Raw genomic sequence first — 13,799 nt, 5'->3', positions numbered from 1 at the left:
CCAGCAGCACGAGATATCGTCCATTGCACTTTTCAAGCTTTCATGTGAACGCACTATACATATATACGCATGTGCTTCTGCCTATGTGGATAGGCGGCAAGCTCACACGTATCCAGCGGTAGCTCCCCGTAAGAGGAGAGACTGGTCTGCTCAGTGCACAGAAAAATAAAATCGTCCTGTGACATTTTACTGTTACATCAGTCCAACGTAAAATACATATTACGAATGTTACAAAATCTACACATTTGTTAGTAATAGCGGGGAATTAATCCCCAAGGTATAAGTATTCTTCGTCATTATGCAATCTAAGTATAAGGATGGAACAGAATATAATGCTTGACTTATCTCTCTTATAGGAAATTAAAATGATTGAAATAGAGGTAATAGAGGTACTTAGAAAAGGACTGACATAGTAACACATCCTAGTTTATCAATATTTAATATTTTTACTACTGGTAAAGCTCAAAGATGATAACTTATAGTCTTGTACAATCACTCAATACTGGACCTTTCAAAAGCGATTCTCCGATTCTCCTTGAAAGAGTAACACATATGTCGCTCGTCACAGGGAGATATAAAGGGTAAAATCATCAGTAAAAATTAAACAGAATCAGAAGGATGTCGCAGGTGGTATTTTCGCTGCACGCTGGCTGATTTTCTAAGTCGACCTTAGGCGGGATAAAAGGGGGAGGGGGCTGTCTCCCACTCAATTGCAACGAGCTGGCAACGCTATTGGCAAGTGGCAACGCTGGTCGACTGCACGAAGGAGGGGTAAGAGTGAAACTATAGTAATGTGGAGTGGGGTCGATGGTCCCCCACTGGTTACGCCACTGGCACTGAATTTCGCACGGTCTAAACGGAGAGTTGACTGAGAGGAACAGAGACGGAACACGACAGACCACCGACTGCAAGAGGGTGAGAGGGCAAAGACCAGACGGAGAAAGAAAAAGGGAGAGAAATAGAGAGAAGAGGCAGCCATGTGCGTCTCCGAGCAGCCTCGAAGCTCTCTGCAACTATACGAACGTTCGGCTTCGTTCCCGTTCTCCTTCGCGCCGAATTCGTGCTAGCGTGTAAGTACGTTTACCCTGTCGAGTCCTCCCACCTTCCTACCCCTCCGTCCAGCCAACCCAGTAGCCACCCCCTCTCAATCTCCGTCTCTGTTCCTCCACTTTCCACCCCCGCGGAAAAGCAAATTCTCTCCGTGTCACTGAACCCGGCCGTCTGACCCCGTCGTTCGGTTTTTCCGCACGAGATGCCTCGACCTCGTCTCCGGAAGTAGGATGAGACTCTCCTTTTTCACACTTGTGGTGTTTATTACTACGTAATTCTAAAAAAAAACTAATTTTTCTATATATGTTATCATTATAGGTACTTTATCTAACATATTTCATAAATAATTCCTGTTGCAGAGATATGAAATCTGGGAAGGTTCGTCACTGGAGTATGTTGCATCACACAAGGACCAGTGAAATTCTCAGTGCATCAAATAAGCGGCATCCTTTTCTCTCCGCTCCTCGAGCTCCCAATGAAAAAGATGATGCGAGGGCCGACGCGTGTGGAACACGAAGTGCAGCCGGGACCGTGGTTGATCGTTGTCGGGGAGCAAAGGTGCAAGCTTGATAGTCCGCCGTTCCGTTCGTTCCGCCGTTCCTCCCGTCCGGGTTCCACCGTCCATGTCTCGGTTCGTTCGCTGGTTCAGCTGGCGTCCCACGGCACGCAGTCTGTCGCTGTCACCGACGAAGCTCGTTTCTCGTATAGCCGTATGCCCGAACAACCAGTACGTGTTCCTTCATCCGACGTTTTCCGTCGTTTCTTTATTTTTAAATATGTCTACGTAGAATTTCTTTGTGCTATTTCGAGTCGCTTTTGTATTAATCTCCTGAAAAAAGGACGGTGTTTCGACGAGTGAATTTCAGTCCCCTCCCGCGGTTATTTAACATGGTTACGTATTTTCAGAGACACTTCCGGTAGAGGAAACTCGATTATCGGATACCAACTGTCAAAGTTCTTCGAGAGTTTCAATCATTTTCTAGGGGAATTCTAGTTTTTTGAGATTATCCTGAAAGTATGGTGAATTTAAGCTCGAGAATATTCTTGGATACGATTTTCCCTGAAACCGGTCGCGCGAATCGCGATTGTGACCGTGACTGGAAGGTGACATGGTATCTTCCCATGAGTGACGCGGGTGTCCAGTAAAGTGGCAAGTGTTTTCTTCTCTCTCCTTGGATCTGGAGACGCCGGTTTTTCCCCGGTTAATTGTGCTGTGTGACGGGTGTGTGCGTGCAGTGTGTCCACACAGTGTATGGTCGACGTGGTGAAGATTCAGGCGAGTCCTTATGTAGCTCTGGAATATCTGGTGTAATCGATGAGGATAATTGTAGGAGATGTGCTGCAGGCAGAATCTATTATTTCATGGGTAAGTGAATAGCAAATAAGGCAATATATTATCTATTTATCTATATATTAGATAATTTGTTAATGCTTTAGGATACCAGTCCTTTTTATTATTTCAATTAATCATGTTCATTAATATCTTAACCGGAAGCTCTGGCTTCGGAAATGAACGATCGATGCAAATGAATATTAACCCTGACTTCGGTGCACGTGGTATAGAGCGCTCGAGCAATTTATTTTTCCTTCATAATTTTCTGTCTTGTCATTCGATCATACTTCTAATATTTCTTTTACACATTAAAATTTACAGTCGTAAAAATGCAGTTAACGTTTTCTACATTACTAAAAGAAAAAGTTGGAGACTTTTGCAAAGAGGGAAGATCGATACTAGCTTGCACCTTCCTACCGCTATTACAAAGCTACAAATCTGACAAACTTATAACCGTGTATAGCTTCTGATCATCTGTATATTATATTCTCAATCATGAAATTATTTTAGTCATCATTTTTTAAAAAATTGTTAATCCGCAGTGAATTCCAGCGGGTTTTACTAAAGTTTTGTAGATCATTTCATAAGGTAAATGATTCCTTTTGCTCCATAAAGAATTTGCTTTGGTATGTGATGGAACTGCCGAAAGATGAACTTAAATTATCGAATGTGATCGCAATTATTTATGCGAGAAAGGAAAGGGTCGCCAATGCTCTTTCTTCAATTTTCGATGCCTGCATAGAATTCCACGTTAATGATGGAAGGAAGTATTTTTCACCATAGAGTGATAAAATTAACCTTAACCTCTTGTTAGATATGTACATGCACTCGGGGTCAATGACATTCCCTGTTGTTTCATTTCCCCCTGCAGCGCATGCGCACGTTTTGACAGGTCCGAGGCGGCGAAGATGTTTCTAAGAGAAGTATATGTATGTATGTATGTATGGACGCCAACATCTTTGTTTCGGCTTGGAATCAAATTTTTCGCCTTTTAATAATACATTTGGCCGAAAAATATGATTACGATAAAGAATTTTCTACTAGAGATAAAGAGATCCATAATATTCTCAAGATCATTGCTACGGTTATGTTGGTAATATATACCTCAAATAAAACTAAAAGAATGCTATTTAGTTTCTCTTCAGATATAAAACGTAATTAATTTTCTTCGTTTACTTGAATAGCTTTAACGTTGAAATAATATATTGAATTCTCAAGCAAATTGTTCGAATATCTTCAAACGAATAGGAAGGTTAATGCATATTTCGACAGGAAACAGCGAAGTTATTCGTCGGTAAAGGTTCCGAGAAAGCATTGACAGGACGCAATTCAATTTCTCTTTCCAATGATAAAGAGAACGACTGGATACAGTCAGCGAGGTAGCCGTAATATTCCATTGTGTCTTGCTTTCCATATCAAGGGGCATTGGCATTGCTTTGTTTCTAGAAACATCACACATTCTTCGAGTCATGCCACTGTGTTGCAAATCATAGCGCAGGAGATAACAAAAGAGACATTGTACCGCGACTTGAGTTGCAGATATTATGCAGCTGAGGAAATTTATTGCGTTTAGAATCGTTTGAATGATTTTGTTTTAAAAACAGACGATTTGTCGTCTTTTTTCAGCTCGCGAGGGAAACAAATTATGCTACATACATATATTTTATCCGCACGTTCTACCTCTTCTACTTGAAATTGTATTCTACCGACGCCATATTGAAATGGCGCGCTACAACTGAGCGGTTCGCGTTGAACCAAGATTACAGCGGCAGAATTATTTTTCGGTAAACAATATTAATGTTATACTTATGTGAATGTTAATTCACGTCCATATACCATAAAGCGATATGTATAAATTGCTTAAAAAATGGAAGTTATATAAATTGTAGGTTGCCTGTAATTTTGAAATACTTACAGTTTTTCTATATTTATTTTAGCGTAGTGGTGCGGTGTGGTTGACGTGTTTGCAAATGGCCTCAATGCTCGCCTCCTCTGCGTTTGTTTTCTCCTTCGTTCTTTTTCACCATCACGTGGCTGTGTAGATCGATCGAATCAACGTGCTTTGGATGTAGCAAAATGAGAATGGTAAAAAAGGATAGACCGCTGGAAGACAGATAAATGCGCGAGAATTGGAGATTTATCACACTCTTGGAACTCGAAGCACATTGTCGTTAGTTTCGATAACTTATCGACAGCGATTGTTTCGAGTGAAAAAGAGACACGGCTGATGAAAATTAGAAGCTGACGGAAAATACTTCGGGCTTGGACGGGTTTTTTACAATTTTTCCTCCCCTCCGTCTCCCTAATCTCGTGGCAGTTCGCAACCCATATCTGTTAGTTTCTTCCCGGAACCGATATTCGATTCCTCTGGACACGCGATGTTTTTTGTTTACGAGACTAGGGGCTCATAAAGTACGTTTAATCGATTCCAAATTGGGCCGCGAAGACGATAGGCCTTTTCCATGAATGAGAAGTCGAATGTTTTTTTTAGGTTTGCTCCAGTCGGTAAGGTAGGCGAAGGATCGAGAATTGAAAGTTCGAATGGGAAGCTCGTACGAGGGGACACGAGAACCGAAAAAGACACCCGCGAGCGAGATCAATACCTCGCCGGTGCAATGTACTCCCGCGGTCTCCTCGTTGCAGCTCGATTGATTGTTCGCGAACGAAAAACGAGTGGCGAACGGAAAAAGCAAACCGGAAGTGAAAACCGTCTATATGAGTAAAGAAGAAGCTGTACTTTTAATCAAACTTTAACACACCAGCTATGTGTGCAATTAATTTGGAGACTGGAGAATAAAGAGAAAGGAGGAAACTTAAATGTAATTAATATCACTTTAGTAGTTGGTAAAACGTTCGGTTCGTGGAAGTGGAACGGAAAGTAATAATGGTCAAGTAGTCAGTTCCCTGATCGGTCACGATGATTTTCGCTTATTTTAAAATTATTCTCAAGTTTCTTTATATAATTTTTTAGTTTCTTATCGTACCGTGGAAAAGAAGAATGTAGCCAAGTTGGCGGCTTTTTCCAAATTCAATCGAAGCAAGCGGTGAGAACGCTAGGAAGGGAAGACGGAAACGGAAACTAGTTCCGGCCAAGATCAATACCTAAGTTGTGCAACAGACTGTCTGGCGCAAGCCTTGTTCCTTGCTTGCGTGTTCCCCGTGCGCGGCACGCAGCGTGCAACGCCTCGTTGCAACCGGTGCAACGTGCAATGCCACGATTTACTCGCGTCACGGACACACGCATGGCTACTCTTATCTAGCCGGCTATTGGCTAGGTCAGTGTAATTGATATTAAGACTCGATACTTGCTACACGTGTTTGTTAATCATAAAAAAATTATATTACATATGATTATATGTATCTCCAATAACATAAGATGCATATCCGTTTAATCAGTTGTTAGTTCGTTAGATTTTAATCACTGCGTTCTAATCAATCTGTTTCTAATAATGTCTCTTAATTGCGCACTAAAATTGAATTACACGAACGATATTTTAGATTCTTTAAGATATCGCATTTAGGTTCTGCGATTGTACGTGTTTTTTCTTGAGGGAGAGTCGTCGTGCGATTCACGAATTGCACTTGCTAATTTCCTATTCATAACTCATGATACATCATCTTTGACCAGTGTTCTAGCTTCGCGTGATACTTGTATTTGACTCTGCCGTTATCAGAAAATGACACTAACGGGCTGCTACGTCTCACGAATACTCCTGTTTATCGGAGCTATTTTTGCTGTTGTCGTGCCTCTGTTATTTTTAGGGAAACTCAAAGATAAAAATATTTTACACTTGAACATCTTATATTTCTACAAAACCAAAGAAATACTTAGATGTTATGCCTCATGGAATCTAAAATAATATGAGAAAAGAGGCATGTATATACATACATATATAAAAATCTTAATATATGCCGTCTATCTTTTAATTAATCATAGAAGATAAGAAATTATGACATTTATTACACGACATATACATTTATGTAAAGGACAGTTAACTTAAACGAAAATGAAGATTGATCCAAGCATCGAAGAAACATTCCTGGAGCTAACAGCGATCGGCTGACGAAGTTCTGTAACGTAGCTATGAAGGCGTCTGACATTGACAATGAACAATAATCTTGCGGAGTCGCGTTACACCTGCTGGCTGTCCGCGTGTTCAAAATGGATGTAATTAACGCGATTCGCCAGATATTCGCAGATAGCGACAGAGCGTTAATTGGCACTGATTCGCGACACACAGTTCAAGGCCGTTGATAATTAGCTTAGAGCTCGAACACAGGTAATTGAAATTAATTGGCAACCTATGTCCTGGTGAACCATCTTTTCTCTCTTCTTCAGGAGCTTCCGGAGGATTATTGCAATTGCTCGTGTCTCAAATTAAAAATTAAGAACTAGTTAGAGATAGATAGAGAGACTTGAGAGATAGTGGATATTTTTTGAACAAGGAACTGACGAATCAACACATCATCTAATAACAAATTTTGTAACCGCGTTATTGCAATTAGATGTTTCCTGTTACTGGATTGATGACTGCAACTTTTGCTAATAAATAGCACATTATCAGCCGATAAGCCCAGGCTTGTAAATGATATCGACGTTCATCGAACAGCGCAGGAGCTGCGAGAGAATTTTCGTTGGTCGCCGACTGCGCGGTTTTATTTTTCAAGTTCGTTGCGATATTTCTCCGCCGATAAAGCGTAATCTTATCTAGCGTCAGTCGAGGGTTACGTAAGCAGATACGAATTTGGATTCTGGAGTGTGTCACAGTCAGGATTGCCCCGCGACCATTTACATAATTGCAACAATAAGTCCGCGAGCAAAGAAACGTGCCCGGCATCAAACGATTTAATGGAGATATTAATTTATCGAATCAGGGATGGCCGACCTTGTTCCAATCTGTTTGCCGTCATTCAACCGACTTCGCTGAAAGGAAAACCTCATCTCGTTCGCATTTTTTAAGCTTCTTTCTGAAAATATTTTACTCGACAGCCTTTTTCTATTCTGGTGTTACGACAATTATCTTGTTGTAGGTTTATTTGATGTTACACCGAGGAAGTTCGAAGGATTGAAAGAGACAGAAGTAAACCGATGTACGTAAAGAAGAAAACATAGGAATTTCGAGAAAAATTCAAAGGGCAGGGTAACGTATCGAGTCGATCCGATTGTCGGTGTCTCCCCAGGAGGCAAGCTACCTATTCTATACAGAACACCCATCCAGGCCCATAATTCGTGAGTTGAAAGAGGAGCGGGAGAGAATGCACGCAGTGTGCGTTCGATCTAGCCGGTCTCTAGTAGAACGCATGCCGGTCATTGGTCGGTTTGCTCTATATGGTGGGCGGGGATAGGCGTATGGGAGTACTAAATCGAACCATGGTGTCCCTTTTTTCTATCCCTTCCTCACCCCCTCCTAAAACACTCTCTCACCCCTCCCCTCGGCTGGGCCTCTTCCCCCCCCTGTGTGTGTTCATTCAGTTCTTCTCTCTCTTGCCCATAGTCGGTGGTGAACATTTGGTTTTATCTTCGTTGCGCAAGTTTTCGACCAATCTGCCTATGGTAAGTCGTTAAATCGAAGTCCGATGAAAATTCGGATCTTCCACTTCCTATTCTATTTCCGTCGCTCTTCTGTGAACTACGTAGAACACCAGTATGCAATTCTAATGTTAAAAGATCGTAATGTATACGATCGTGATTTTGAGTTACAGAAAGCGAATTGTGATAAAATTGTCCTAATTCTCTGGATACGTAGTACTCACTACAAAATTGGGAAATTTTAGCTTTAACGTATTGTAACTTTACTATGATACTATGTAACTGCAATTCGTCGAGAGCCAACGAGTGAGCAACAATGAAAGAAGCTATAAATTTCCCATTCAAAATATCAAATGCAATATCAAAGGAAGGTGAAGTGCTTGCCGAGGACACTGGAAACACGTTCGAGCGTAGGGAAGGCAGATGGTAGTTAGGAGGCCGAGGTAACGCATTATAACGGCAGTCTAGTTGCATCGGCCGCTGGTCCAGATCGGCTTGATACTCGCCGAGCTGCAACCGAAGGCGAATACACCTTCGGGCAGGTCCTTTTTCCTCGGTTCGCGGCTCTCGTTCCCCCAGGACAGGATTGACCAGTTCTCCGCCGATGCAAGCTCGCTGGATATTCAAATGCGCCTGGTTGGTGTCTTTCTGTGCTTCCTTTGCCATTCGTTTCTCTTTGTTTCTTTCATGCTTTTGGGGAGAATCTTGTGACATTTATTTGCTTAGTTAACAGGAGAATCCTCAAGCAGAAAGGAACTCTGTATATAGATATTGTTGTAAGAGAAGTTTTAGACGCCATATTGATTTTAAAGGAAGAGATTAAATAACAATGGAATGTTCGATAAGCATAGGTTTTTACTTTCGTTAAGATTCTAAGATGACATTTAAATTATGTTCTTAATTTCAGTTAATTCTTTTCCGAGGCAGAACTGAAAATAAATTTTATTTCGTAGGATTGTTGGTTCACGTTGGTTCCGTTCCAAGATGGAGGACGCGCGTAGGAGATATTCCACCTGTTCCGGCAGTGGAAGGTCGATTCGCTTTTCAACGAGTTAAATCGATTATCGTTTCCCATTTGGCGACCTTATTCTCCGACTCCACACTCCCATTATCTCTCATGTGTTGCTCTGTGAACGTATTAAGGTGTGCCTTACATATCGCTGTCACTCGTCATGATATTACAGTCCCTACAAAAACGCCACCTTTTTCTTTCCTTCGTTCTTTGAGAACTTGTACGATATTAATTCTTTTCCACCTGGACCAATCTATAATCTTGTACAAAAACGTTCGTCTTTCAAAGTCATTGTCAGTCATTTCCACTCCTCTACAGGATACGTTTATATTGTTTTTAACGGATTTAATTCGTGTAATGCGCGCGATTTTTTCTCAATTATCGAAATTCGTGATTATATACAGAGCATAATTATTCGCAAGTGTGTGTGCCTGTATACACATGTAGGTTGACTGTACATGCAAGCGAGACCTGATCGCATCGTGTTGCTATGGGGACGTTTCTTCTTCTCTTCTTTTACTTCTCGCTCTACTCCCCTTCTCCTCTTTTTTTCTTTTTACTGATTTCTTGCGGTTTGCGGAGAAATCTATCTCCACCGCAACCACGTTTTTTTAACCATGACGATGTACCAGCGACGACAATGGAAAGGAATCCGTGTCAACCTGTGTAATTAACTTCATGTCGGTAATTTACGACTTACGAGTCGTTTTGATTTCCTTCACTCATACACGAACATATCCTGGTTCAAATTAAAATCCAGATGACTCAGACTTTACGAAGTCTAAATATTTTTTAATATATAATTAACGCAATCTTCGAAATTTAGAGAATTATTGCATAAATGATATAGCACGAAGGGCCTCTACGATGATTGTACGAAGAAAATCTAGACTCAGTTTCTTAAAAAATTGGGAAAATCTTGCAACAAGTTGTTGTAGAATTAAATAAGTTAGAGAATTGGAGGATAGTGAATGTGTATGTATCTGTATTCTTAAACAATTGTGATTTTAAATTATAATAATATATTTTAACAGACACTTTTCTTTTCAATTAGAAATTATATTTAGGGTTTTAGAGTGAAATTAGAGTTTCCTCTGTTTGCGAATTTTTCTTCTTTAAAAAACAAGAACAAATACATGTACATATTGATGGGTTCTATGAATGTAACGTGTTCTATTGTCAGGCAGCGTTACATTCCGCGAAGCAAGCCGACGTGCAAATGTATCGGCAGAGATAAAGAATCACATGTTGAAAACTGAGTCTGCGCGTAAACAAAGAGCCAGTCAATATTACTGGAATCTATATGATAAAAGCTGTGATTAACAATTGAAGTTCAAAGAGAATACTAGTGGAAAAATAATGGAACATGAAGAGGTACTTCCATCCTGTTGGGCCGATGCTCAAATGCACTACATACCATAATTTCGTTACTTATCCCAATAACATCCATCTCACAGAAATATATTTCCTTTCCAGAATACACCATTCCTTATAAAGCCAATTTGCGAAGCTGTTCCGTTTTATAAACTGCGAATCTTCCTTTGTTTCCTGGTTCCTCTCTCCACGACAAGCCCAGCGATGCTTCAATTACTTTCTGAAAATACTATCCACGACCTTAAGAAAAGTGTCATGACAAAATGTTGCGCCCACTAAGTACATACTTGATTGTGAAGAATAGCATGCATAAAATCATCCGAGGCAGCCACCGTAGCAGAGAATTTCTAAGACAACAAGGGAGGAATTGGATGGGCGAAAAACTAAGGGCGTCAATTTGGAAGAATTATTTCAAAAATATTATGAGCAAAGTGCGTTCGGCCCTGGGATATGCAGTTCATTCACACGGCTGTGTCTCGCTAAATATAATATGGCGGTGACCCCGGTCCTCCACCGTCGACTCTTCCCCCTCCCACACCCCTTGATCCCCCCCCTACTCCCTTCGATGCTTCCCTAATTCAACGCCCCTGTGATTACGTCTCTGTCCCCGCGCCTCCTCGTTCCCGGGACCATTCCACTTCGCTTCTTCGTATGTATTCCCTTCTCTTTTCCTTTCTCTTCACTTCGCTTAACTTCCTTTCTTTTCTCCCCCCTCCCCCGCCCTCCTTCGTCCTCCCCCTCCCCCCTCCTTACATTCTCGTCTTTTGCCCCTGGAGCTTTCTATTCTCTGTCTCTCGAGGAAGAAAAACCGAGCGAGAAGAGGCCTCTGATCCTCTTATCTTTCCTGTTACTTTTACGGTTGTTCCAGTCGTACCAACCAACGATGATTGGCAGACTTGCTTACGAGCTTTTGAGCTTTGTATGCTTAACTTTAGTTCTCTTAGAAGTTTTATGATGAAACTTTAGGGATTCTGTTTCAAACGTGCAGTAAATGTTAATTAAAATTGATTGCAGTTAAATTGGGATGAAATCCATTCTTAGTAGATTCCATCGGAGATGGTTTTATGGATTCAGGATCATTTTGAGGAGAAATTACTTGTAGAGTTTAAGAAGGGATGCTTCCATTAATATCTTGCCGCTTTCAGCAAACTCGATGATCGACTATTAGTTACTAAAAGTTCTCTCTTTTCTTGTTTCTTTACATGGTAGGAGGAGACCAAGGATGAGCCGATTGCCGAGGAATCAAGAGAGGAGTGCAGCTTTTCGTGTAGCGTACATAATTCCCGCTCGACTACTCCTGCATCCAGGTCCTTCGCCGTCTTCCAAACCTTAAGATCCGTTCATAACGAACAATCTCAACTTCCCTATGTTTCCTTCCCCCAAGGAAACTTGGAACTTCGAGATTTACAATTCAAATCCATGGTGAATTTGTCTTTAAATGAGATCCAAGGTAAAATTAATATTATTCGCTGTCGTATACATGGGTATTAAATCTAAATAATATCTTTAAAATCGATTACTCAAGCACTCTATATTCTTAAGTATAACGTAACCAGCTGGTCCGGAATATTTTTTAATCTACGGCACATATTTCAGGTCCAGGTTGTAAAACGTAATCAGTCAGTTGGAAACGATGCCTAACATCCCTTAGGGCCGCGTGAGGAGATGGCAGAGGCCATTCAACTGTCTACGAGGCAGCAGGCAGGGGATTTTTACAACGCCCGGACTCTCTACCTACTCTCCTATATTCTTCTTGCTCTTCTTTCCTCTCTCCATCTTCTTCGTCCTCTTCTTCGTCTTGTTTCTTGTAGGATAGCCCCGGCCCTCTTTTTCTATGCTCTCCTGATCTCTCTACCCGGCAATGGCGCAGTAAACCGGGGGCCTACGCGTGAGAAGTTTGATTCTAAAACTCGAATTATATCAAATTTCACAGAAAAGATAATGCCTCTAAATAACAACTGTAGAATATGCTTGTCGATCGATAGATTTATTAATGTTCAACGAGTTTGACAATTATTGATATTCCTTTACACTTGACGAAAATCATGATTAAGTCCTTAAGGAAGCAGCGATTTCAGCTGTTAATTCGTCAACTTAAATGAATCTCTTAATTTCGTTAACATGTTGTTCTTATTATTCTACTTGGCAAACTATGCTTATAAAAGAAAAATCGAAGAAACAAGAATATAGTATTTTTATTTGTTATGATCAAATGCTATTTTGTTAATTTCCAGATGCAGTTGCAGTATTCTTCCACGGACAGTAGGAAGCAGTGAAAGGAAGCTGGGAGCACATGGCGGAACGATCCAGTGATAGCCGTTATCAACTATACTTGATGATACTAACCCGTAGATCCGAACTTGTGGGCTTTTTTATATGTATACCGCAAGCTCCTATCTACCGGTACATGTAGTCAGGCCAGCATTTAAGCTTTTCGACGGAACCTCCTCCTTCTCCTTCACACACCCCTCTGCCCTCCTGAAAGCCCGCAGCACTTCCGGTTATCAACGCGTGCATTTTTTGCCAAGTAATTTTCTTGATTGTATGAAAAGAAGTGAAAAAGGACGAGTATGACGAATGAAAGTAGGGATGAAAAGAGCAGTATCTACCGTTCTGTCACTTCCGGTTTACTGACAAATTAATTACGAATAGTAATGTAACGATCGAAGCGTCGTAAGTCTTGAAACACAAAACATGAATGTACTTACTTTGATCAAAGCTAACTTCGTCAAACCTGTGTTCTGAGATTAGTTAGAATATGCAATTTGTTGAGGCATTTCTTGATTATTAGTACGTTACATAATTATTTCTTAATAAACATCGATATTATTATGCTTTATTATATTATAAACTACTATATTACTATACGATATATTATACATTAATATCCACGAAGGGATCGATTACGAAGAGGACAGCCACATCAGCGACGACGCCTGGGTGAGGTAGTAGGTTGTATAGTAGGGAATGGAAATTCGCGATATACGAAGTCCACTGTACAACTTGCTAACTTTCCCGGTCGTCGACGCCGCAACGTTTCATCATCCAGCGACATCTTCAAGAAGACACTAGCCGTATCGTTACTGAAAAGAAAATCACGAACTTTATATTGAAGCGTGCATATGTTGGTAACCGCGTGTGTGCTGAGTGCAAATAGTTTCGTTAAAGAAGAACGAAGAAGATCTATCACCATAAGCGATGCAGTAATACCCATAGACATTATTCTAAGTTACTACATATATACATTTTCTAGTAGCTGTAACATAACTATGAGACAAGGAGATTATAAAGAAAACCATATAGAAGGTGGTGGCTTCTCTTAGATGATGAAAACGTGAATGCGTGGATATGTGTACGATTAATAACGAATAAAAGAGGGAGAAAAGATGAAATGAGAAAAAGGGCAATGGCGGGCGGGCTGATTGTAAAGCCTGCCGCGTCGCCGGTCCCCTGAGACCCTAACTTGTGACGTCGCGACCGATATCTCACAGGCTAGATTC

General features: G+C 40.9%; 1 protein-coding gene across 3 annotated transcripts; it reads left to right on the top strand.

Annotated features, from left to right (window-relative positions):
* The first annotated feature begins 364 nt into the window (after window positions 1–364).
* Window positions 365–13,014, top strand: LOC117236545. 3 transcript variants are annotated; one of them, XR_004493874.1, is made up of 5 exons: window positions 365–1,070; window positions 1,410–1,777; window positions 1,957–2,416; window positions 11,509–11,749; window positions 11,896–13,014. XR_004493874.1 is itself a non-coding variant. In XM_033499606.1 (4 exons), the coding sequence occupies exons 2-4, from the start codon at window positions 2,366–2,368 to the stop codon at window positions 11,913–11,915; spliced, it is 312 nt and encodes a 103-aa protein (XP_033355497.1). In that variant the 5' UTR covers window positions 365–1,070; window positions 1,410–2,365; the 3' UTR covers window positions 11,916–13,014. The 3 variants fall into 3 exon arrangements, 1 of the variants encoding a protein (XP_033355497.1); XR_004493873.1 differs by having other exon boundaries at window positions 1,410–2,416; window positions 11,896–12,187; window positions 12,534–13,014; XM_033499606.1 differs by having other exon boundaries at window positions 1,410–2,416.
* Window positions 13,015–13,799: the final 785 nt, after the last annotated feature.

The sequence above is a fragment of the Bombus vosnesenskii genome, unplaced genomic scaffold (genome assembly GCF_011952255.1).
Source record: "Bombus vosnesenskii isolate JDL3184/JDL3185 unplaced genomic scaffold, Bvos_JDL3184-5_v1.1 scf7180000013349, whole genome shotgun sequence".
NCBI classification, from domain to species: Eukaryota; Metazoa; Arthropoda; class Insecta; order Hymenoptera; family Apidae; genus Bombus; species Bombus vosnesenskii.
This window is presented reverse-complemented; position numbering and strand designations above follow the sequence as displayed.